Below are 25011 nucleotides of genomic sequence, written 5' to 3'. Positions count from 1 at the left end.
CCTTGACGTCGCGACCCCTAGCGACCTCCCTCCTGTCTGGCTCGGTTCATCCGGGCTCCGCTCCCGCCCGGCCCCGCGTTTGCTTGTTTACTTGCTTGTCAGGGCAGCGGTGGCTCCCTCCCGCGCAGGCGCAGAAGCTGCCTTCAAGGCGTTCCCTCCCCTCGCGCGGCCTTCCTGCCGAAGCGCATGCGCGCGGCGGAGAAGGGCGCGCTGCCAGCCGGCTCCCACTGCGCACGCGCCCCAAGGAGAGGCGGGGGGGGGGGAAGGAGCGGCCTCCTTCCGGCGCCCGCGCGTGCGCAGCTCGCCTCCTGGGCCAGAGGGGACCGGGCCGCCCCGCCCCGACGCCGGAGGAACCGGTGAGTGCCGCCGGGGACTCTGGGAGGGAAGGAAGGGGGGAGGGGGGGAGGAGGGGGCTCCGCGGGAGAAGGAGCGGGCGGGGCGTGATGGCGGCTGCTCCTTTCGCAGGCCCCGCGGAGCCCAGCGGAGATGGCCGAAGACGAGGCCAAGGCGACGAAGGCGGAGGGCGGGGCCTCGGGCGGTGAGTGGGCGGGGCCTCGGGACCCTCCCCTTGTGGGCGGGGCGGGCTCCCTCGCGGGGATGCTGTGGCGGGGGCGGGGGGGGGGGCTGCCTGTCCGCTCCAGGCTCACCGCGGGGCTTTCCCTCAGGGCCCCCCGCCATGCAGGCCCCCCGCCGGGAGGAAGGCGACGAGGAGGAGGAGGAGGAGGGCGAGGGCGCCGCCTCTGAGGCCACCTCCGTGTCTTCGGGGGGCAGCCGGGCCCCCTCCCCCGCCGCCAACGGGCTCCCAGGTACTGCCGGGTGAGGGTTGGCCTGGGGGGCAGGGCTGCGACGCGTGTGCGGAACCCCACGAGCCAGGGAGGCCCGGCCAGCCTCGGCCCCCTCCCCGCCAGGGGTTTGGGGCTCCAGCGCCCACAATTCCGAACAGCCGGCTCGGGTCCAAAACACCTGGAGGGGGGGGGAGCCGAAGTTGGCCCGGGCCCGCTCGCTCGCGGTGCCGCTACCCGAACGGGGTCTCTCCAGGAGCGCCCTCGGAGAGACTCACTGGCGGCGATTGCAGGATGGGCTGCCCCCCCCGCAGAGACAAAGTCTTGCTGAATCCCATTGGCTTTTTTAGCAATGTGATGCGGCTGCTAAAAAAGCCAATGGGATTCTGGCCTGCATCAAGAGGGGAATAGCGTCTAGATCCAGGGAAGTCCTGCTCCCCCTTATTCTATTCTGCCTTGGTCAGACCACACCTGGAATACTGTGTCCAATTTTGGGCACCACAGTTGAAGGGAGATGTTGACAAGCTGGAAAGCGTCCAGAGGAGGGCGACTAAAATGTTTGGGGGTCTGGAGAACAAGCCCTATGAGGAGCGGCTTAAAGAGCTGGGCATGTTTAGCCTGCAGAAGAGAAGGCTGAGAGGAGACATGATGAGGGCCATGTACAAATACGTGAAGTGAAGTCATAGGGAGGAGGGAGGGAGCTTGTTTTCTGCTGCCCTGCAGACTAGGACACAATGGAACAATGGCTTCAAACTACAGGAAAGGAGATTCCACCTGAACATCAGGAAGAACTTCCTCACTGTGAGAAGGGCTGTTCGACAGTGGAACTCTCTCCCCGGGGCCGTGGTGGAGGCTCCTTCTTTGGAGGCTTTTAAGCAGAGGCTGGATGGCCATCTGTCGGGGGTGCTTTGAATGCGATTTCCTGCTTCTTAGCAGGGGGTTGGACTGGATGGCCCATGTGGTCTCTTCCAACTCTACTATTCTATGATTCTATGCTGCAATTCACTAAACTTTCCCCATATTTTTAGGACAAAACCCATCAGGAAAGAATGGCATTGATAACCCAGGAACAAAAACCGTGCTGTCGTGGGGGCGATGGGGATGGCAACTCCAGGCCCTCTGGCGCAAGCCCCCCCCCCTCCCCGGGCCCTGGCCGCTCTGTTCCCAACTGCAGGGCTGCTTTGCTCCAACTGTTGCCATAGGTTTAGCCTCACTGGAAAGATACACCCAGACAGACAAACAGACAGACAGACGCACGGCGGCTCAAGATACCCGACACCTTTACTGTCCGGAATACTCGCCCTGCCGCCCATGTCTATGTCTGGCGCCCCTCCCACAGACCAGGGCCCCCTTCTCCCCCTCGGGGCAACCGCATCCTGTCCTCTCTTTTGGCCACAGGCCGTGTGTTCTACTTTAGGGCTGGTAGTGGGATGGCATGAGTGTGTGAGTGATCATGACAAAAACGCACGGCAGCCTCCCAGGCCCCCCCCCATTCCAATCCCCCCCCCACACACACACACACACTGCAGCAGCCATGATGTCTTAAAGAGGAGAAAGGCAAGAGCATCGGGAGGAGCTCCGTGTCAGGAGCAAACTGAGTTGCTTCTGGAGTGAGAGAATTGGCCGTCTGCAAGGACATTGCCCAGGGGATGCTCAGATGTTTTGATGTTTTTACCATCCTTGTGGGAGGCTTCTCTCATGTCCCCACATGGAGCTGGAGCTGATAGAGGGAGCTCATCCGCACTCTCCCCGGGTGGGATTTGAACCTGACGGTTTCAGGTCAGCAACCCAACCTTCAAGTCCATGGGTCTCTTCCAACTCTCCGATTTATCCCCTAGGCCATCGGAGGCTCCACTGAATAATGAAGACACTGGCCATGTAGTCCAACTCCCTTCCTCCATGCACACAATCAAAGCCCCCCCCCCCCCGACAGGTGGCCACCCAGCCTGTTTAAAAGCCTGCAAGGAAGGAGCCTCCACCACACTCCGAGGCAGAGAGTTCCACTGCTGAACAGCTCTTCTTACAGTCATTTGAACCCATGGCTCCCTTGAGTCCTAGTTTCCAGGGCAGCAGAAAAGAAGCCCCCTCCCTCCCTCTTCCTCCTGACACCCTTTCACACCTTTATACACAGCTCTCGTGTCTCCTCTCCTTGCAGAGCTGCAGGGTGGGCTCTGTGCCGGTCCCTCCAATCTCTCTCTTTCTGTCTCTCCTTTTCTCTCTAGGGCCGAGGGGCGCCAAGGAGGCTCCTGGGGGCCCGGCCGGGGAGCTGCAGGAGGGTGCGGGTGCCGTTGTGGGGGAGGACCGCCTGAGCAGCGCTTCGCAGGAGGCCCCCAGCCCCGAGTGGCACGAGTGCCCCGAGTGCGGGCGCGGCTTCGGCACATCGCGGGCCCTGAAGGTGCACCGGAGCTACCACATCGGGCGCAAGCGGCCCCACGGCGGGGGCGGAGGCAGCAGCGGACCCTCCTCGTGCCCCTCCCCGCTGGGCCCTCCGGGCACCAAGGCCCCCCCGCTCCCCGAGGGGCCCCCCTCCCGCGGCAGGGCCTTCCACTACATCTGCGCCGAGTGCGGCCTGGGCTTCGCCTCCCCAGCCTCCCTGGAGGGGCACCGCTGCGAGCACGGCTGGCGGCAGCAGCAGCGCGGGGCCTTCCCCCTCCCCCGCCACCAGCCGTCCCCCTCCCCTTCCCCCGCGGGGGGGCAGGCCAACGGGGGCGCCCAGGAGGAGGCGGAGGAGGCGGAGGGGGGGCCCTACCACTGCACCGAGTGCCCCGGGGAGTTCGGCCTGGTCTCGCAGCTGCACCAGCACTACATGCTCCACGCGCGGGGGGAGCTCTAGGCCTTGCACCCCTGTCTGTCCCTCCCCCCAGTCCTATATTTCTAACGTGAAACGGGGCGGGGCAGGGGGACGGAGAGGGTCCTTCCTCTCTGCCCAACTTGAGCCCCCCTCCCCGTCTGCGTGTTTTGGAGAGAGGGAGGGAGTTGGCCTGGCCTGCCTTGGGGGGGGGGGGGGCTCGTGCTCGCTGTGGGTGCCAAGGAGTGCCCCGCCCCATCCCACCTGCCTCCCACGCCCAACCCAGGCCGTGTTCCCGCGTGTGGGCGTGGCTTCCGGGGATGGCTCCCAACCAGCACAAATCATGACTCTTGGTAGCTGAGTGTTTCTTTTGGAGGGAGGGGGGAAGGGGGTCTGGTTCAATAAAGGTGATTCTGGACACGTCACTTCCTTTTTTGCCCAACTCTCTTTTCGGGGTGGGGGTGGGCACCACTCAGGACCCCGGAAGAGAAGGCTGAGGGCCTCCTCCGGGCCCTGGGACTCCATTTCCCAAGATTCCTGCCCATTTGAGCCCAGGCGAGGGCTTCTGGGAGTTGGAGGCCCTGAGACACCTTCACGCTTGGAGGGCTGCCTGAGGCTCGCAGGGTTCCCGTCCTCAGTTGTAAGAATAGGAATAGGTTTGATTAAGCACCACTTGGTTTGCTAAAATGTTATTACTATCAGTATTAACTTTATTTACACCCCCCGGGACGCAAGGCGGCTGATAATCTCGCACTTTAGTCAAGTTTAAAAAGCAGAATTTAAAAAGTCCAAAAGCCAATCAAATGGAAAAAACAGATTAAAATACAATAAATACACTAAAATAACCTTTTAAATGTACAGTACATAATCCCAGGTAAAGAAGCTGGGATGGGACGGTGGCTTCCCTCCTCGACCTGGGTACCAGCCTCCAATCGCAGTGGCCTTTTGAGCTGCAGCGCCACTCGCTTGGCTCCTGCTCAGCTTGAGATCCTCTCGCCATAGTGATTTTCTATTTCTTACCTGCTTCTCCTGCCTCCTTTTGGGGGACAGGACAGTTACATACATACTATGGGCTGTCCCACAGATTAAGATCTTCAAGTGAGGCCCTGCTCTCGGTCACACCGCCATCACAGGTGCGGTTGGGGACAAGAGACGGCTTTTTCGGTGGAGACTCAGTGGCCATGGAACTCCTTACCAAGGGAGATTAGGGAAGTCCCCTCACTCATGTCTTTTAGGAAGAAGCTGAAGACCTGGGTGTTGGACCAAGTTTTGGCCCATCCTAGGATATGGGTTGATATGACCTGATGGATTCTGTGAATCAATATGAAGTCAAACATGGACCGGCTCTGACTTTGGCTCCCCTATTCTCACCAGCACTACTATCTTTAAAATACACACAGCCCAGGGTGAAACATTTTCCCTGTCAGGTTATTAGAGACAGGATAATTTGTTTTATTGTATCTATATGTTTCAAACTTTTATAATTTGAAATGTTGTATTGGTATATCATTACATTTTGTCATAATCTGTAAGCTGCCCTTGAGTCCCCTTCGGGGTGAGAAGAGCAGGGTATAAATATAGTAAATAAAGTATCTAGATTAAAACATACACATATTAAAATACCCGAGAGAAAGGCGTGAACACCAGGACATTGCGGGAGGGCTGTGCTTCAGGCAGCGTGGTGGGCCTGGCGGAAGCATCCCTCTGCGCAAGGCCATTCTGCAGCAGTGTTCCCTTCATCGGCCTGCACGGCACTGAGCGCCTCTCTGGAGACCAAGGTGGTGAGGAAGGGGCTTGGCTTGGTCGGGGTCTGCTCTCACGGCCTTGTTCCTCCCTCCCTCCCTTCCTTCCTTCCGCAGGCGGCTGCGGGGCCAAGCCATGCTTCCGCTGCCTGATCACCTTCCTGGACAAGAAGTTCCAGGCGCATGCAGGGCACCCTCTTTGCACAGCACCCTCCTTGTCTGCACCTGGGCCTTGGCGCCTCCCGCCCCCTCCTCCCCCACCAGCGGGGTCATGCGCCCAACAGGCCCCCCTAGGCTGTCCCTGCACCCCTCCGACCCCCAGCCCCACAGGTGCTCCCGGCACCCGTCCAGACTGCGTCCGCACCAGGGATTCCACCCACAGGCTCCAGAGCTCCTGCCTTCTCAGCCCTATTCCTACATGGAATGTGGGGGCAGCTTTGACCAAGTGTCCGTACACTACATCCGCCACACCAGAGAGCAGTTCTAGCAGAGGGAGGGGCGAACCCTTGCCTCCCAGGTACTGCCTGCAGTGAGTGGGCCTGCGTGCCACTATTGGACTCCTGGACCCACCCGCCGGAAAACTGTGAGCATGTGCAGCAGAGGAATGTGTGCAGCCCATCCTGAGGGTTGTGAATATACGTGGAGGAGCTGCTGTTGTCGCCTTGGCCAAATAATGCTCCGTGTGGGCATCCAGGTGTAATGTGAACAGAAGCAGAGTGAGTCCTGACTTTCTGCGAAGGCAAGCTGTCCATGACTCAAGACTTAACTGCATGGAGAAGTGGGAGCAGTGCTGCTCGTGCCATTCTGTGTCCCTTGGTAGGACCTCCTTCGTTGCACAGGGATGTCTGTGGAAGATGGGCTCATGCCCCGCTTGAGGCAAAACAAGTATCCTTTCTTGCCTAAGTAAACAACAAAATCATGGCCTTCAGCCATTGGTGACCAGGCACTTCTAATTCCCTTGATCTGAATCTTGGGTGCCTGCCCTGTCCATAGGTTTGCCTCAGAGCCCCCTCCCCAACCTCCAACTTCATAAGGTGATCAATCCTTCCACACCAAGTGGGTTCTGCCACTTGAGACACAAACTGAGACGCGGACACAGCCGAGGCAGGTCACACTGCTGTTTTGTTTCCACATCCCAAGTACATAGTAGTGCCAGGTAAACATTTCCCCCTCCCCACATGTAACATCAACACTACCCCCAGTTTTACATCCTTATTTACTGTTCAGGGGCCTGGGGAGTACAAGGATGGAAGGAGGGAGGAGAGAGGGAGAGAGAAAAGGAGGAAGGGAAGGAAGGATGAAGCAAAGAAAGGTACGCAGGAAGTAAATAGATGGAATAAAAGAATGAGAGAAAGAAAGAGAGGAAGGAAAAGAGGGAAGGAATTCATGAAGCATGTCTCAGGGGTTTGAACCTTGGACTGCGGCTCTCAACCAATTAGGCAGGTCACACACTCTCGGCCTCCAAAGAAGAGAAAAGCAAATATCCTTTGAATAAATTGGGACCAGAACACTGTGGGACAGTGACCTTAGCGTGGCCCTGAGTCTGAAATGACTTAAAGGCACACAACAACATCAATCCCGATCAATCGACAGCTTCCTTGGAAAGTGAGGTCCTAAAATCCCATCTGTGGCCACAAAAGACTCAGCCGATCTCCTTCCCCACGTTGTGCAGGCCTGCTCTGCTGGGAGTCAGGCTTGACCTTTCAGTCTCATCAGAACTAGGGCAAAGGAGGGGAGGGGGGGCTGGACTGAGCAGCTCCTTCACCCACAATTTCATTACTGCGAGCAAGATTGAAGGTGAGCAAGCAAGCAAGGGCTGAACGGCATGCACAGCAGAGCGTGAGGGACGCGGCAGGAGCCACCACTCTTGCCCTGCGATGCACCGGGCTGAGCCACTCTGAGCGCAGGCCCAAGGGCGCTATTCCTCCAGGAGGGCCCTCCGCAGCACCCGCTCCGCGTCCTCCGCCAGTTCTGTCACCGCTCTCTGCAGCACCCGGTAGGCGTCTGCGAAGGAGACCCGGGCCTCCGCCTGGGCCCCCCACCCGAAGAAGGGCACGAAGCTCCAGGCCCAGCTGCCCAGGGAGGGGGGCCCAGTGACGAGCTCCAGCAGTGCTTCGGGGCCCTTGGGGCGGGCAAAGGGGCTCCTGGCCTCCGTTCGCAGCACCTCGGCCGCTTCGTCAGGCCCCAGGTCGACTGCCTGCTGCAGGAAGGCCTCTTCCAGGCCCAGCTCCCGGCGGAAGCCCCCCAGGGACGCAAGGAGCTCCGTGGCTGCCTCCTGTGGGGAGGAGGAGGTGCTGGGGCCCAGGGCCCGCTCCCAGGCCTCCCGCCTCAGCGCCCCCGCCTTCTCCGCCACAAGGAGGGAAAGCGTCCCCGGGAGGGCCGAGCGCAGCGCCTGCCTCTTCCAGCCGGGGCCCCCGCTCCGGAGCGCCTCCAGCAGGAGGGGCAGGTCGTCAGGGAGCAGGAAGGCCCTGGGAGCAGGAAGGCCCTGGGAGCAGGAAGGCCCTCCGCCCGTTTCCTCTTCCTCCCCCCCGCCCTCCTGCAGCCTCCTCTGGGCCTCTGCTTTGCTCTGGACGAGGAAGGCCTCCTTCCCTGCGGAGGCCACGGCCGCGATCAGGCGCTTGTGGGCTTCTCCCTCCTGAGGACCCAGGAGCAGGACGAGGTCGTAGCGGCCGAGGTCCAGGGGGAGCGCTGGGGACACTTCCCGGAGGAAGGCCCGGGGGAGCAGGGCAGGCAGGAGCCCGAGGGGGCGGGCCTTCCGGGGGGGGCCCTCTTCCTCCTCCTCCTCCCCGTCCTCGGCCCCCCCTCCTCGCAGGGCCCGGAGCAAGCAGGACTTCAGGGGGCCGGCCTCCCCCACCAGGGCCACCTCCAGGCGCGTGCCCTCCGGGTCCTCCAGGGCCGAGCGGAAGGCGGGCGGCAGCTGCAGGAGGCCCCGGGGCTGGCAGGCCTGGAAGAGCTCCTCCGCCCGTTTCCAGTTGGCAGCGGACGCGTCCGGGGGGCTCCTGCGAGAGAGAAGGTGGGTGAGTGCGGGTGGTCGCCCCCCTCCCCCCCGGATAAGGAGGACCCCTTCTTCCATTGACACCGCAAGGAAGAGAGCAGGCACTGGCCCCGCCCACCTAGCCCCGCCCCTCCGTCCCCGCTCACCTGGGCACGGCCCTCCCCTGGGTGTCGAGGCCCAGGGCGCGGAGGGCGAGGCGCTGCTCGAAGCGGGCGAAGTCGTAGCGCCGCGGCTGGAGGGCGGAGAGCAGGAAGGCGTCGCTGGGGTCGAGCCCCTCCCGGCGCATGGCCTCCTCGAGGGCCCCCTGCGCGCGCCCCCGCCACGCCCCCTCCCCCGCCGGGCCCCGCCCCCACAGCCCCGCCCGGCGCCGCTCGGAGTGCCTGAGGGCGTCGGCGCCGGTGCGGACCAGGAGCAGGGCGGCGCGGGGGGCGGCGCGGCGGAGGGCGCGCAGGGGGGGCTCCGCGGGCCCCTCCCCCTCCTCTTCCTCTTCCGGGCCCGTCACCAGCACCAGGCAGCGGAAGGAGGAGAGCGGGGGCTCGGGCGGGGCCGAGGGGAGCGGGCCCAGGTCGTGCAGCGCTAGCTGCGGGAAGTGCCGGTGCGGCGCGGGGGCCTCCGGGGGGCTCTCCGTCCGGCGGAAGTAAGCCCGGGGGTCGCCCCAGGGGCAGAGAGGCTGCCCGGCCAAGGCCCGCACCAGCCAGCTCACCCCGGACCCGCGCCGCCGCCCCACGAAGCCCACGCGCGCCTCCGGGGAGCAGGAGCCCGGCCAGGGCGCCCGGGAGGGGGAGGGGGCGCCCGGCCCCGCCTCGCAGCAGCCCGCCATCGCCGGGGAGGGAGGAGAGGGGCAGGAGCGCGCCCTCCGCCCAGGCCAGCGAGAAGGCTCCTCCTCTTCCCGCACCGGGCGGAAGCCGCGCCCCTTTCCGCAGCGCTGGGGCGGGAGGCCCGGAGGAAGGCCCCTCCCCTTCCTGCGCGACCCCCGCCCTTCCGCGCAGCCGCCTCTTCCCCCGAGAGAGGGAGAGAGAGGGAAATGGAGGCGTCGGTGGTGGTGGCGGGGCCCCCGGGGGCGGGCAAGACGGCGCTGCTGGACGCGCTGCTGGGGGCCGAGGCGGCGGAGGAGAAGCGAGGGGCGGGGCCTGCCGGCGGGCTGAGGCGCCCCTCCCTGCGCGCGCACCCCCGCCGCCCCGACTGGCTCTTCTGGGAGCTCTCCCTCCCGGAGGAGGAGGAGGAGGAGGAGGAGGGGGGCGAGGGCGAGGGGCCGGGGGCGGCGGCGGCGCGGTGGGTGGAAGGCGCGGGCGCGGCGGCGTTGGTGCTGCTCTGCGGGCGGAGGGGCCACTTCGGGGCGCGGGCGCGCGGCCTGGCCCGGGAGGCGCGCGCAGCCGGCCGGAGCGTCTTCTTCGTCCGCAGCCGCGCCGACCTGGAGCTGCACACCCTCCGCCGCCTCCTCCCGCCGCCCCGCCCCTTCGACCGCCCCCAGGCCCTGCGCGCCCTCCGGGAGGTGGCCCAAGAGGAGGCGGGCGCCGACGCGGAGCCGGGAGGGGTCTTCCTGGTCTCGGCCCTGCAGCCCCGCGACCTCGACCTGCCCCGCCTCCGGGCCTCCCTCCAGGCCCTGCTGCGCGCGCAAGAGAGGTGAGCGGGGGCGGGGCTGGGGACTGGGGGGGGGGGGGCTCCCCAAACACAGCTGCACGGGAACCAGCGTCAGCCGTTCAGGGGGCGGAGGCAGCCTTTAAAGCAGGCCCCGCCCGCCCCCGAAGGCATTACAGCGTTAGATTGTTAGGAATTGTGTGAGTTGGGAGTCCAAGACACCTGCGGCGGGGGGGGGGGGGGGGGGGGGGGAGCAGGGCCGAAGTTGCATCTCCATTGCGGGAGAACGAAACCGCGCCTTAGAAAGCACTGCATTGAGTGCTTGGGGGGCGCCCAGGCCCACGTCCGCGAGTCCCAGGATGAGCAACGATCTCTACTTTCCCCCCTTTTTTTGTGTGAGGAGCGACTTGAGAAACTGCAAGTCGCTTCTGGAGTGAGAGAATTGCCCGTCTGCAAGGACGTTACCCAGGGGACATTGCCCGGAAGTTTTTGGATGCTTTTACCATCCTTGTGGGAGGCTTCTTTCATGTCCCCGCATGGAGCTGGAGCTGATAGAGGGAGCTCATCCACGCTCTCTCTGGGTTAGATCTGCCCACTCCACTTCTGAGTCTGTTCAGGAACTTCCAAGTGGCCCATTCTTGGTCTGCACCTGGAGAAAGACCCTGGTGGAGGGCCATCCAGTTGGGATGGCCTGATTTTTCTGCCCAGAGGAATACTCTTGCTGTTGCTGGGGGAACATTGAGAGGAGAGGTGGTTCTCATGAAGCTTTTCCCTGATTTGCGTCTACTGGGAGGAGGCTGAGAGCCATGCAGTGGGTGGCTTTCAGTGTTCAACCTTCTTTCTCTCGCAGTTAGCAGCAACTTCTCATCCTACATTTGGGGGGGGGGCAATGCCAGGTAACTTGTAGAGTTTATCAACAGGTGTAGGTTTGAGGCATCTTAGTGCAGTGCTATGTTCACCTGCTTCACGTGGACAGACTCGTGCCAGACAGGACAGGTGCATTCAGCAGTTGCGTCAGACAAGGCCAGAGCTCATATTCTTATTCATTTTGGGTCTGCACCCCATGCGCTGCCATTCTTTCAAAAACTGAACAAAACTGAACACTGAACGGTCACATGACTTGCAGCCCATCCCACTGTTTTAGGCATATGGAGATGAGGTAAATGCAAACTGAACAGACATATACTTCAGGTTATAAAATGACATACAAATAAAACAGACAAACATCAAATAGAGGAGGCTTGAGGAGGTTGTTTCCTCCACAGCGTGACTTGTTGCCGTGCTGTGTCCCCCATCCAAAAAAGTGGGTCTGGCCATGCAGTTGGGAAAAAAGGAGGAGTCGTGTCCCTAAGAGTCTCACAAACAGGAAGTAGCGGGGGGGGGGGGGTCCCTATCCCTGACCTCAGCTGCTTATTGCTCTCCCTCTTGAGAACTATAAACTTGTGCAGGATGTGGCTGACGTCCAATATTTCCTCTTCCAGGGTCCAGGGCCCCCCTGACCTGGGCTTCGAGGTGATCAGCGACCGGGAGGCGGCCGAGATCCAGGAGGCTTATGCCTTGGGGGGCCTGGCGGCAGTGGCGGACCGCGTGGAGGGCAGCCTGGAGGCCCTCTGGAGTGCCCGGGTGGACCTCGCCCTCGTTGCCGAGGAGGGGGAGAGGGAGGGGGCCGCCCTGTTGGAGGACCTGTGGGGGGTGGAGGGGGAGCCCCCCGCAGAGCCCCCCACTCCGCACCCGTTTCCAGGCCACCCCAGCGTGACCCTCTGGGAGCTCCCATTGCATGACCCGGGTGACGTGGACGTGGCCCGCTTTGACGCCTTCCTTCTCCTGTCCTCGGGGCCCTTCGGGGAGGGGCTCCTCCGCCTGGCGGATGAGGTGGCCGCCCGAGGCAAGCCTTGCTTCTTCATCTGCACGGAGGTGGACCGCGACCCAGAGACCTTGCAAAAGAAGAAGGCAGAGGAGGGCGAGGAGGAGGAGGAGGAGGAGGAGCGTGCTCTCTGGGAGGGGCTCCGGGCCGAGTGCCGCTCCCGCCTGTCCCACGCGGGGGTCGCTGCGGCCAAGGAGGCGCCCCTCTTCCTGCTCAGCAGCCGCCAGCCCCGCCACTGGGACCTCCCGGCCCTGGAGGAGGCGCTGGAGCGGGGGCTCCCGGGGCACAAAGGCCAGGCCCTGCTCCTGGCGCTGCCCTGCGCCTCCCCGGCCCTGGTCGAGAGCAAGCGGCAGGCCTTGCACCGGGAGGCTTGGAAGGCGGCCCTGCTCTCCAGCCTGGTGGCCACTGTCCCTCTGCCGGGCCTGGCCGCCGCCTGCGACGTCCCGCTCCTGCTGCGGACGCTGGCCTCCTACCGACGGAGCCTTGGCCTGGACGCAGCCTCCCTGGCCCGCCTCTCCAGCCATTCGGGGGTCCCGCTGGCCCTGCTGCGGAGGGAGGTGCGCAGTGCCGTGGGGCGCGGGGTCAGCCAGGAGGCGGTGGAGGGGCTGCTGGCGGGGCAAGGGGTGGGGCACGCGGGGCTGGCCCTGGCCCACCTCCTGGCCCACCGCCTCCCCGTCTGCGGGGCCCTGGCCTCGGGCGGCCTCTCCTTCCACGCCACCTATGCCCTGCTGGGCCACTGCCTGGAGGAGATGGCCGACGACGCCCAGCGCCTGCTCAGGAGGGCCGGGCAGGGCGGGAGCAGCAGCAGCAGCGGGGACTGAGGTGGGACACCCACCAGTGTGGTCCCCACCCCTACCCCAGTGCCCCTCCCGCCGCACAGAGCTGCTGCCGCCTCTCTCCTGAGGGCCCTGCTCCGCTGCACGGCCTGGCTGTTTTCTGTGGCTTTGGTGCAGGCATGGGCAAGCCAGGTGTTTTGCAGTTCAACTCCCACAACTTCTGTCAGTTGGTAGGCTGTTAGGAATTGTCCTAAACACCTGGAGGGCCCAAGTTTGCCCATGCCTGCTTTAGTGTAATAAGTAAAATATGATGAGAATGTTAATTATCCAGAAAGGAGGCTCAACACAGCTTACAATAAAAGCATTTTCAATACAATTTAAAATCCAAAAATATAAAGACATTAAAATATAAATGGTGTTGATAACACATGTGCAGTTATATCCGCTTCACTGCCTAGCTGTTGTCTGTTGCTTTAGTGCAATAAGTGGAATTATTATTAGCACTCATCCTGGACTGCCTTAGTGAAGACGCTGATGATGTTTATGTTTATTTATACCACAAAGACTCAGAGCAGATCACAATAGAAACGTTTTAATAGATTAGAACAAAATAACTTTATTGTCAATGTACGTTATACAACAAATTAAATGCTTTCTCCAGCACACACCATAAAACATCACACCATCCCTCCAAACTGTGTTTTCAATATAATTTGAAAGTCAGCAATATACAAACACTAAAATAGAATTCAGCATCAATGGTATTGATTAGAAATTATCAGTTATGTTCGCTTCACTGCCTGGCTGTTTTCTGTGGCTTTAGTGCCGTGGTTTCACCCTGTGCATCCCTCCCCAGATGTTTTGGCCTTCAAGTCCCAGAAATCCTGAAAGCCGGTAAACTGGCTGGGATTTCTGGGAGTTATAGGCCAAAACATCTGGGGACCCTCGCACAGGTTGAGAACCACTGCTTTAGCGCCATTTGTAAAATTATTATGATGTTTATATCGCTTTTCCTCTCCATAGACTCAAAGAGGCTTACAATAAAAAACATTTTCAATACAATTTAAAATACAAAAGCATACAAACACTAAAAGAGTATTCAACATAAGTGGTATTGATTAGATCAGAGGTCTCCAAACTAAGGCCCGGGGGCCAGATGTGGCCCTCCAAGGTCATTGACCTGGCCCCTGCCCTAAACCTTAGACTTAGGGTTGACCTAAGTCTACCTGGTCTTTGGAGGTCTTTTTGCTTAGCTATGCCCTTATGAAACCATCTAGATGGCTTTTAGAGATCACTTTCCTTACCTATGGTCCTATGAGACCATCTAGATGGCCTTTGAGGGTCCTTTTCCTTACCTATGGTCTTATGATAATCTAGATCACCCCCGTGGGCTTCCAAGGTGGTTGACCTGGCCTCTGTCCTAAACTTTAGACTTAGGGTTGACCTAAGTCTGAAATGACTTGAAGGCACACAAGAACAACAATCTTAATTTTGGACTATTTCACCCTAGTCCGGCCCCCTAACAGTCTGAGGGACTGTGAATCGGCCCTCCACTTAAAAAGTTTGGGGACCCCTGGATTAGATATTAGCAATTGAACCCCCTTTTAAAGGAACGTATTCAAAGCTTAAGCTGCAGCACCCCCCAACTTGGTCTTAAAAACCCTCTCCTTTAAAAGGCTGCCTGAATAATAAGGTTTTAGCCTGTACATCTAACAGAAACCATGAATCAAACTGTGACCTCAAACAGGTCAGCTCTAGAAAGGCTTGGCCAGGGTTTCTAGATCCTCCTTCCGAAGTGGAAGCAGGAAGTGGAAGCCTCAAGCCACCTCCAGCCACGGCTATAGGGATGGCCAGGGCCACGCTCACGCCAAGCCACGCTGGAGCACTGCAAACATGGCCTGCAAGGAAGCACCTCCTGCGAGGAAGGGCTTACCATTCGGTGCCAGATCATGGAAGGCCCTGCTGGGCTGCCGGGACTCAGATGTTCACAAGTACAATATTACAACGCCAAGCTGTGGAGAGAATCTGGCAGTGCTCAAGAGGGGCAATGCAGAGGGGGAGGGCCTCAGCCTTCTCTCTCTCTCTCTCTCTCTCTCTCTCTCTCTCTCTCTCTCTCTCTCTCTCTCTCTCTGTCTCTCTCGTGTGTGTGTAAGTAGGTAAATTATATCATTGTCACAGTCACCATTACAAATCTTTTCCCCATATATTCTTATACCATTCTGATAGTAATAATAATAATAAACTTTATTTTTATATCCCGCCCCATCTCCACGAGGGGACTCAGGGCGGCTCACAACAGGGACAAGCCCGAACAACGACAGAACATATTTGACAAAACTTAAAACATTTCAACGATACACAAAATAATATAATGATGACTCCTGTATTCCTAACCATTTCCCTTCTGTATGTGTCTGCCACTTATACCTATCCAATGTTTCCTCTTCCATGCTTTTGCATTGATGCGGCATTGCGAGTGTGCGGTGGTGGTTGGAGTGTGGAGGGGTGGGCATGTTGTTTTGTGACGGGGAAAGCATTTATTGTTATGCAATAGTACAATGACAATAAAGCTGTTGTATTCTGTTCGCCCCTCCCCCTGGGAAGGGTTGTACCTCTGCTCTTTGTATTATTTTATTTGTTTGATCATGAAGATTGTCTTGATTCAGTTCCTTGTACAGTAGAGTCTCACTTATCCAACATAAACGGGCCGGCAGAATGTTGGATAAGTGAATATGTTGGATAATAAGGAGGTATTAAGGAAAAGCCTATTAAACGTCAAATTAGGTTATGATTTTACAAATTAAGCACCAAAACATCATGTTATACAACACATTGGACAGAAAAAGTAGTTCAATACGCAGTAATGCTATGTAGTAATTACTGTATTTACGAATTTAGCACCAAAATATCACGATATATTGAAAACATTGACTACAAAAATGTGTTGGATAATCCAGAACGTTGGATAAGCAAGTGTTGGATAAGTGAGACTCTACTGTATTTTCCTTCCCCTTTTGCTCTGGCGACAAGCCCTTCCTTCCCCAGTTCTCCGTGGGATGTCCGTTCCTGCACTTAAGTCTTGTGAGCCGTTGCCTCTGACGGCGATGTCCCTTCAGGCCACAAGAGGGCGGCAGGCACAGCGGTCCCCGTGGCCCCTGTGGCCAAGGGGGAGGTCAAAGGGCAGGGCCCCGTGCCTTGATTCTGGTAGCCTCCAGCTGGGCCTAATCCCAGGGCGAGACCCGTCCGGCCACATTCCCCTGGCACGGGCACTGGGAGGGTGGCTGGGCCACTCCGCCCTGAAAGCGATGCGCAGCTGGAATGCTCTCTGTGCCTTGATGTGGCAGGGACCCACCTTAGCAGGGGAGGAGGGCCTTTGTGTGGTGCCAGGCCCCAATGGGAGGGGAATGGGGCGGGTGAGGGCAGGGCTGGCCTTATATCCAAAGCCCAGGAGGCCCCCAGCCCCACAGAAGCCCTTCCTCGCCTTGCCCTTTGCCTGCACAGAGGAAGAGAGAGAGAGAGAGAGAAGGGTCTCCCCACCAGCCCCCATGCGGCCCCCCACAGCCCCTGCCTTGGCCCTGCTGGCCGCCCTCCTCCTGGATCCAGGTAAGGCCCGACTCCTTAGAATCATAGAATAGTAGGGTTGGAAGAGACCTCATGGGCCATCCAGTCCAACCCCCTGCTAAGAAGCAGGAAATCACATTCAAAGCACCCCCGACAGATGGCCATCCAGCCTCTGCTTATAGAACCCCTTAAGGAAAGTAGCTAGGCAGGCACCTGGTAAACCAGGCATGGGCCAATTTCAGCCCTCCCTCCAGGTGTTTTGGACTGCAACTCCCACCATCCCTGACAACTGGCAGCAAAGGCTGAAGTTGGCCCATGCCAGCCCTAGGTCTCCTTCAGCCGGGACTAGAGCCTTTGAGGCAGAGCGCCGTTAAGAACTTCTTGTGCTTCAGAACAGAAGAACAAAGGGAAGCCCCGCCATCCAAGCCCTCCCAACAGATGGCCATCCAGCCATAGCTATGATAGACAGACGCACTATATTCAGTGATATATCTATCGTAGAATCCTACATTTGGGAGGGCCATCTGGTCCAACTCCCTTCTTCCAGGAAGGCGGGCACCATCCCACCCCTCCCAACCCTGCCCGGGCTGTGGCGCAGGAGGGAGAGCAAGCCAGCTGCAATTAACTGCAATGAATCACTCTGACCAGGAGGTCATGAGTTCGAGGCCCGCTCAGAGCCTATGTTTGTCTTGTCTTTGTTCTATGTTAAAAGGCATTGAATGTTTGCCTATATGTGTAATGTGATCCGCCCCGAGTCCCCTTCGGGGTGAGAAAAAAGGGCGGAATATAAATGCTGCAAATAAATAAATAAATAAATAAACAGATGGCTACCCAATAGACAGACACACCGCCTTCTATGATCTCTCTCTCTCTCTCTCTCTCTCTCTCTCGGGGACTCCCAAGGGCCCTCCAGCCCAAGCCCTGCCATAGGAGGAGACACCAACCAAACCCTCCTGGCAGGTGACCATCCAGCCTCTGCTTAAAAGCCTCCAGAGGAGGAGAGTCTGTGACCCTCCAAAAGCCGTCTGTTGTCCAGGCAGCCACGGTGTGTGGGGACTATAGGGGAGAATCCAGTGAGGTCACCTGGGGTCAAGGGGAGCTCCCTGGGAGGCAGCCGTCCAAGTGGAAAGCGCTCCGCTCCTTTCCAGGCTTGCTTTGGCTCTCGCCTCCGCTTCCCCTGCAAATAGGACACTTGTGTGGATGGCAAACCTGTCCCTCCCCCTGGAAGCTCTCCCTGAAGACGGCTAGGCTCTGATTGTGATGGACGGACAAGGCTGCACTGATAAGATGGCTATCAGTACGGCCAGGAGAAGGCCTCCGGCCCTGTGGACTTTTCCACTTCTGTTCCTCCTTCGGTCAAAGGAAGCCGCTCTCGGAGCCAGAAGGAGAGTGGGGAGCGCGAGTGGATCCTCTGGGGCCTCCCTCTCTCTTCAGGGAGTCATACAGTTGGAAAAGCTCCAAGGCCATCCAGTCCAAGCCCCTTCAGCCAGGCGGGAAGACACCACCTGATCCCTCCCAACAGATGGCCATCCAGCCATAGATACAGTAGATAGACTATATGCTATGACATATCAATCATACAGTCATAGAATTGGGAGAGATCCTAAAGAGACCCAACCAGTCCAACCTCCTTCAGCCAGGCGGGAAGACACCACCCGATCCCTCCCAACAGATGGCCATCCAGCCATAGATACAATAGATGGACTATATGCTATGACATATCAATCATACAATCATAGAATTGGAAGAGATCCTAAAGAGACCCAACCAGTCCAACCTCCTTCAGCCAGGTGGGAAGACACCATCCGATCCCTCCCAACAGATGGCCGTTGTTATGATGCACAATATTCTATGATATATCAATTGTAGAGTCCTAGATTTTGGAAGCCCAAGCCCCTTCTGTCACACAGGAAAAGCACAAGGAAAGCACTCCCAACAGATGGCCCTCCAAACTCCAAATAATAATAATAATAAAACTTTATATCCCGCCACCATTTCCCTGAGGTACACCTCACAAAACACTCAAGGCATGCTATAAGAAACAACTACAAAACAAAACATAGGCAATAAACAGTCAACACAACATCATAAATTCTCATTCCCCCGGTAAAAACAATAAAATACAACAATTGCTGTAGATAAAACAGTAGTATTCGACCTCGGAATTGTAAAGTGCTTAAAAAGAGTCTAACGGTCCTCGTATGTATTATAAGAAAATCTAAACATGGTCGAAGGCTTGTCAAAAAAGCCAGGTCTTGAACTGATCTCCTTCAGGAGGGCATTCATTCCAGAGCTGGGTAGGGGGCCACCACCGAGAAGGAAGCCCCCCCCCTTGTCCGCACCCACTGCACGTGAGGCGGAAGTGGGACCAAGAGAAGGGCCTTCCTGGTAGATCCTAAAGCCCGCAACAGTTCATAGGAAGAGATGCGGTCTGGCAGATAGTTTGACTAAAGGGCTGGTGCCGTAGTGCTTTAAATCCTCCAAAGACGGAACCTCCACTGACCACACTGAGCACCACCAATTAAAGCCATGCTGTGCCGTCTCAATAAGAGGCCCGCCTCCCTCCCTGCCTCTGCATTAGTAATAATTTAATAATTAATAATAATTTTATTCTTATATCCCGCCCCATCTCCCCAAGGGGACTCGGGGCGGCTTACATGGGGCCATGCCCGGGTACGACAATACAAGTCAAATAAAAACATTAAACAAATCACCAAACAATAAAACTACAACATGATTAAAAACAGTCATAGAAAATCAATATACAAAATAATATTAAAATCACGATGTGGGCCAAAAGATCCAGGCCAAGGTGCAAAACAATGTCGAATTATCAGGGAGGGATACCATTTAGGAAGGGGGGCAAGTAGCCTGTGGCTTCTTAAAGGTGACCAGGCCTGGCTGGTGACTCAGCCAAGTGTTACCTCTCATTTTAGGGATGCAGGGTGGGAGGACGCACTCACATGCCCAGTGAAATGTGTCTGAGACCCCTCCCCTGTGTTCCCTCACTTGCACCAGACTCTCCAGAGGGAGGGAGGGAGGGAGGGAGGGGGCTGCCCAGGTGCGCCCTGCTCAGGTGTGTGCCCCCCTCCCTCTGCAGGTGAGGCCATCTTCTGCTACAACTGCACCAGCCCCACCGGCTACAACTGCAGCACCACCCAGCAGACCTGCCCTTCCTCAGTCAACAGCTGTATCACCATTGCCCGCATGGAGAACTCAGGTGAGAACATGTGCTTTCCTTCCTGAAAAACGGCAGCAGAGGGGCAGGGCCACTCGATCCTTTGCTCTGCGCTTGGCATCTATGACGGAACGGCGGAATCCCGCTGAGCAGAGCGCTGTGGTGCGAGTCGTGGGAGACGTTCTTCCCCGCACGTGGTAGCAGCAGTTCTTCTGTGTGTTGTCAAAGGCTTTCATGGCTGGAATCACAGGGTTGCGTGTTCTCCGCCAGTATGGCCAAGTTCAGGTTCTTCTTCTGTCTTTGGAGTCGGAGGGAAGGCCTTGGAAGGGGACCCATGCAGCACAGCCTTCTTGGGGCTGGAGCCTTGGGCAACCTTTGGCCCTCCAGGTGTTTTGGACTTCAACCCCCTTGCAGCCAGGCTCCCCACTGGAGAGAGATCCGTGAGTGGGAGAGCTAATGGATTTCCTTCCTTCCTTCCTTCCTTCCTTCCTTCAAGGGGACCAGGACTTTGAAAACCCGACCTATGAGAAGAAGTGCAATTCGGATGACCGCCTCTGCAACCAGTTCTATGCGCTGCAAGCCGGCAATTTCCACATGCGCTGGAACTCCAGCTGCTGCCGCTTTGACCGCTGCAACACCCAGGAAGTCATCGGTAGGCTTTGGGGTTGTCTCACGTGAAAGGGGCGCCTGGGGCTTCACCAGGAGACCAGATGGGGCCGAGCATCGTGGTGCAGGGGGGCTGGCTGTGCCGCTTTTGGGGCTTAGCTGAGGGAATGTGGGCTTTCTGGGAGGGCCAGCCGCAGGACGTTCCCCAATGCAACGTCAAAGCTTGGGTTTGCCTCTCTCCGCACGACCCTCTGCTCTTGTCCTTCACCTAGGGCACCGGGTGCCTTCCCTGGCGCTGGGATGGGAAATCCACTCTGGGTCGCAGTACAACCCTTAAAGGTGCCTCTGAGCGCGCCAGCACCCTGGGCCAGGCTCGTGGAGGCATCCCTGCCCTGCCGGCTCCGAGGGCTCAGGCCTTGCACATTTCCAGGGCGCCCCCTGGAGGCTGCCCCAGGTGCTGCCACAAGAGGTGCGGCAGCGGCAGCAACAGGAGCCATTCCCTCCTCTTGGGCTTTCTTTCTCCCTCTTTGCAGTGCAGAGAGCGTCCCAGAGGCCCAATGGCGTCCGCTGCAACTCCTGTTTTTCTCGGGGCACAAACATCTGCCCAAACCAGACGCGCGTCGCCTGCACCGGGCTCCTGACACACTGCATCCACTTCTCCACTTCTGCAAACAAAGGTAAGGGGTGGCCGGGGGGGGGGGGGGGCTGCCCCTGCAAAGATGCACCTGGGAAAATAAGGCCGTTGTCGTCGTCTCACTCGTTCAGTAGTTTTCGACTCTTCGTGACCTCCTGGACCAGGCCAGGCCAGAGCTCCCTGTCACCCGTCACCGCCCCCAGTTCCTTCAAGGTCAAGCCAGTCACTTCAAGGATACCGTCCATCCATCTCGCCCTTGGTCGGCCTCTCTTCCCTTTTCCTTCCATTTTCCCCAGCATCGTGATCTTTTCCAAGCTTTCCTGTCTCCTCATAATGTGGCCAAAATACTTCAGTTTTGCTTCTAATATCCGTAAGGCCATCATTGCCTCTTAATACCAGCACAACAGTCGTACTCACATTTGGGGGGAGGGTCCCAATTTTTTTGGTACTTTCCCGTTTTTTCTTTTCATCGCATAAGAGCCACACCCCTATTTGTGGCTGATTTTCCCTCTCTCCCCCTCTTCTTTCTTTCTGTGAGGCAAGGCAGTTTAAACTACAAGATGGAGTCAAGGGCCAAGGGCCAAGGGAAGAGACACAGGTGTTGTGTCATGGATCCAGTTCCATGGGGGGGTCACAAAGGGGCCCAACATTATGTGGAAGGGTAACCCTTCCCTACCCTTCCCTCCATTTCCCTGCAGAAGAGTTCAAGGATGAGCAGGTCGCCTTCATGGGATGCGCCACCAAGAACTTCTGCGACATGGGAGCTGTGGCCCTCTTCGCCTCCAGCCGGAACGTGGCAGTCAAGGCCAACCTGTGCAGCCGAGTGCCGGGCCCCGTGGCCCCGAGTGGTGGTGGGGGCCTCTCCCTGCTGGCCGTGCTGCTGTCCCTCTGGGCTCTCTGGGCCTGAGCCCCTCCATGCAGCCTTCCCTCCGCTTCTCCACCTCCTCCTCCTCCACCGGGGCTCTCACTGGACCCCGCCTCACTCAGGAGACGCTTCCAGCTAGTGCCACCCTGAGGAGGGGCCGACCCGGCCCTGAGGGTCTCAGCTTCCGGAAGGCCCAGGGTCCCCTGGACGGAGGAGGGGAAGGGCTGCCATCCTCCCCCCGTGAGGCGAGAAGGGGTTCGTGTGCGGCGTTGGTAATCAATAGCTTAAAAAGTATTAAGTCAGTTGCTTCTAGGGTGACGGGGCCTTGTTTTAAATAATTATGCTATTGTTAAGTCAGTGCTCAATGCTTGGTTGTACCACGGCACTACACCTCTTGGTGGATTAATAAAGGTGAAAAAACACGCACGAGCCTTCACTTCTTCCCTGTTCTTGACTTCCTTCCTTGCCTTCCTGAGCTTTGGGGAGAAGAGAGCAGTGTCAAGCGGTATGGAAAGTGCAATTTCTCCATTACTTGAATGGCCAGGAGGCCGCTGAGTGTGTTTGTCTCCATCCAGTGGTGAAAGGCGCGCATTGCAGGCGGAGAGAATGTGAATGGGAAGAAGCCGCTGTGTGTGTTTGTCTCCATCCAGTGGTGAAAGGCGCGCTTTGCAGGCGAAGAGAAAATGAATGGCCAGGAAGCCGCTGTGTGTGTTTGTCTCCATCCAGTGGTGAAAGGCGCGCTTTGCAGGCGGAGAGAGAGTGAATGGCCAGGAAGCCGCTGTGTGTGTTTGTCTCCATCCAGTGGTGAAAGGCGCGCATTGCAGGCGGAGAGAGAGTGAATGGCCAGGAGGCCGCTGAGTGTGTTTGTCTCCATCCAGTGGTGAAAGGCGCGCATTGCAGGCGGAGAGAATGTGAATGGGAATAAGCCGCTGTGTGTGTTTGTCTCCATCCAGTGGTGAAAGGCGCGCTTTGCAGGCGGAGAGAAAATGAATAGGGAATAAGCCGCTGTGTGTGTTTGTCTCCATCCAGTGGTGAAAGGCGCGCTTTGCAGGCGGAGAGAAAATGAATAGGGAATAAGCCGCTGTGTGTGTTTGTCTCCATCCAGTGGTGAAAGGCGCGCATTGCAGGCGGAGAGAAAATGAATAGGGAATAAGCCGCTGTGTGTGTTTGTCTCCATCCAGTGGTGAAAGGCGCGCATTGCAGGCGGACTGGAAAATTCCCCGCATTGCCCTCAATGGAGAGGGAGGAGGAGGAGGAAGGCCTCTCCATGGAATATTCTTCAAATACCCAATATACTCGAATATAAGCCGACCCGAATATGAACCGAGGCACCTAATTTTACCACAAAAAAACTGGGTAATCATTGACTCCAGTATAAGCAGAGGGTGGGTAATATCAGAAATAAAAATAGATACCAATAAAATTACATTACCGTATATACTCGAGTATAAGCCGACCCGAATATAAGCCGAGGCACCTAATTTCACCACAAATAACTGGGAAATCATTCACTCCAGTATAAGCTGAGAGTCGGAAATTTCAGAAATAAAAATAGATACCAATAAAATTACATTGTGGGCGAAACGTCAGGAGAGAATGCTTCTGGAAACCAATTATTATTTCTAACATTGTACTATATTAATCATATACCACAATATCTATAATACACCACTAGTATATTATATTATTAGTATTATGTAACATACGAGTGCTAAATCATAAGTTGCATAAAAGATGTGGGCGAAACGTCAGGAGAGAATGCTTCTGGAAAACCCATTATTATTTCTTAGATTGTACTATATTAATAATATACCACAATATCTATAATACACCACTAGCATGTTATATTATTAGTATTATGTCACATACTAGTGCTAAATCATAAGTTGCATAAGAGATGTGGGCGAAACGTCAGGAGAGAATGCTTCTGGAAAACCCATTATTATTTCTTACATTGTACTATATTAATCATATACCACAATATCTATAATGCACCACTAGTATGTTATATTATTAGTATTATGTCACATACTAGTGCTAAATGATAAGTTGCACAAAAGATGTGGGCGAAACGTCAGGAGAGAATGCTTCTGGAAAACCAATTATTATTTCTTACATTGTACTATATTAATCATATACCACAATGTCTATAATACACCCCTAGTATATTATATTATTAGTATTACATAATATAACTAGTGCTAAATGATAAGTTGCATAAGAGATGTGGGCGAAATGTCAGGAGAGAATGCTTCTGGAAAACCAATTATTATTTCTTACATTGTACTATATTAATCATATACCACAATATGTATAATACACCACTAGCATGTTATATTATTCGTATTATGTCACATACCAGTGCAAAATGATAAGTTGCATAAGAGATGTGGGCGAAATGTCAGGAGAGAATGCTTCTGGAAAACCAATTATTATTTCTTACATTGTACTATATTAATCATATACTACAATATGTATAATACACCACTAGCATGTTATATTATTCGTATTCTGTCACATACCAGTGCTAAATGATAAGTTGCATAAGAGATGTGGGCGAAACGTCAGGAGAGAATGCTTCTGGAAAACCAATTATTATTTCTTACATTGTACTATATTAATCATATACCACAATATCTATAATACACCACTAGCATGTTATATTATTCGTATTATGTCACATACCAGTGCTAAATGATAAGTTGCATAAGAGATGTGGGCGAAACGTCAGGAGAGAATGCTTCTGAAAAACCCATTATTATTTCTTACATTGTACTATATTAATCATATACCACAATGTCTATAATACACCACTAGCATGTTATATTATTCGTATGTTGTCACATACCAGTGCTAAATGATAAGTTGCATAAGAGATGTGGGCGAAATGTCAGGAGAGAATGCTTCTGGAAACCCATTATTATTTCTTAGATTGTACTATATTAATCATATACCACAATGTCTATAATACACCACTAGCATGTTATATTATTCGTATTTTGTCACATACCAGTGCTAAATGATAAGTTGCATAAGAGATGTGGGCGAAATGTCAGGAGAGAATGCTTCTGGAAACCCATTATTATTTCTTAGATTGTACTATATTAATCATATACCACAATATCTATAATACACCACTAGCATGTTATATTATTCGTATTCTGTCACATACCAGTGCTAAATGATAAGTTGCATAAGAGATGTGGGCGAAACGTCAGGAGAGAATGCTTCTGGAAAACCAATTATTATTTCTTACATTGTACTATATTAATCATATACCACAATATGTATAATGCACCACTAGCATGTTATATTATTCGTATTCTGTCACATACCAGTGCTAAATGATAAGTTGCATAAGAGATGTGGGCGAAATGTCAGGAGAGAATGCTTCTGGAAAACCAATTATTATTTCTTACATTGTACTATATTAATCATATACCACAATATGTATAATGCACCACTAGCATGTTATATTATTCGTATTCTGTCACATACCAGTGCTAAATGATAAGTTGCATAAGAGATGTGGGTGAAATGTCAGGAGAGAATGCTTCTGGAAAACCAATTATTATTTCTTACATTGTACTATATTAATCATATACCACAATATGTATAATGCACTACTAGCATGTTATATTA

General features: G+C 55.8%; 2 protein-coding genes and 1 pseudogene across 4 annotated transcripts; 2 read left to right on the top strand and 1 right to left on the bottom strand.

The window, feature by feature from the left end:
• Window positions 1-3759, top strand: LOC134293835 (skin secretory protein xP2-like). The gene is made up of 4 exons (XM_062962710.1): window positions 1-356; window positions 466-538; window positions 666-806; window positions 3005-3759. The coding sequence occupies exons 2-4, from the start codon at window positions 487-489 to the stop codon at window positions 3613-3615; spliced, it is 804 nt and encodes a 267-aa protein (XP_062818780.1). The 5' UTR covers window positions 1-356; window positions 466-486; the 3' UTR covers window positions 3616-3759.
• Window positions 3760-6954: 3195 nt separating this feature from the next.
• On the bottom strand, window positions 6955-9127 carry LOC134293796 (immunity-related GTPase family Q protein-like; annotated as a pseudogene).
• Window positions 9128-9212: 85 nt separating this feature from the next.
• On the top strand, window positions 9213-21793 carry LOC103282805 (interferon-inducible GTPase 5). Of its 3 annotated transcripts, none has more exons than XM_062962696.1 (6): window positions 9213-9930; window positions 11367-11845; window positions 19187-19306; window positions 19761-19916; window positions 20404-20547; window positions 21203-21793. In XM_062962696.1, the coding sequence occupies exons 1-6, from the start codon at window positions 9332-9334 to the stop codon at window positions 21409-21411; spliced, it is 1707 nt and encodes a 568-aa protein (XP_062818766.1). In that variant the 5' UTR covers window positions 9213-9331; the 3' UTR covers window positions 21412-21793. The 3 variants fall into 3 exon arrangements, with proteins under 3 accessions (XP_062818766.1, XP_062818764.1, XP_062818765.1); XM_062962694.1 differs by having other exon boundaries at window positions 9215-9930; window positions 11367-12306; window positions 21203-21340; XM_062962695.1 differs by lacking the exons at window positions 19187-19306; window positions 19761-19916; window positions 20404-20547; window positions 21203-21793 and having other exon boundaries at window positions 9216-9930; window positions 11367-12706.
• Window positions 21794-25011: the final 3218 nt, after the last annotated feature.

Source organism: Anolis carolinensis, unplaced genomic scaffold (genome assembly GCF_035594765.1).
Source record: "Anolis carolinensis isolate JA03-04 unplaced genomic scaffold, rAnoCar3.1.pri scaffold_10, whole genome shotgun sequence".
NCBI lineage: Eukaryota > Metazoa > Chordata > Lepidosauria > Squamata > Dactyloidae > Anolis > Anolis carolinensis.
The sequence above is the reverse complement of the archived record's forward strand: the minus strand, read 5'-3'. Positions and strand labels throughout refer to the sequence as shown.

What these genes read in the sequence shown, in the direction of transcription:
- LOC134293835 (XM_062962710.1), top strand. Translation starts at nt 487, where the DNA reads ATGGCCGAAGACGAGGCCAAGGCGACGAAGGCGGAGGGCGGGGCCTCG. An exon ending in GGAGGGCGGGGCCTCGGGCG is followed by an intron (nt 539 to 665) that starts GTGAGTGGGCGG and finishes GCTTTCCCTCAG; the next exon opens with GGCCCCCCGCCATGCAGGCC. An exon ending in CGCCGCCAACGGGCTCCCAG is followed by an intron (nt 807 to 3,004) that starts GTACTGCCGGGT and finishes TTTTCTCTCTAG; the next exon opens with GGCCGAGGGGCGCCAAGGAG.
- LOC103282805 (XM_062962694.1), top strand. Translation starts at nt 9,332, where the DNA reads ATGGAGGCGTCGGTGGTGGTGGCGGGGCCCCCGGGGGCGGGCAAGACG. An exon ending in TGGCCCTGCTGCGGAGGGAG is followed by an intron (nt 12,307 to 19,186) that starts GTGCGCAGTGCC and finishes CTCCCTCTGCAG; the next exon opens with GTGAGGCCATCTTCTGCTAC. An exon ending in CAACACCCAGGAAGTCATCG is followed by an intron (nt 19,917 to 20,403) that starts GTAGGCTTTGGG and finishes CCCTCTTTGCAG; the next exon opens with TGCAGAGAGCGTCCCAGAGG.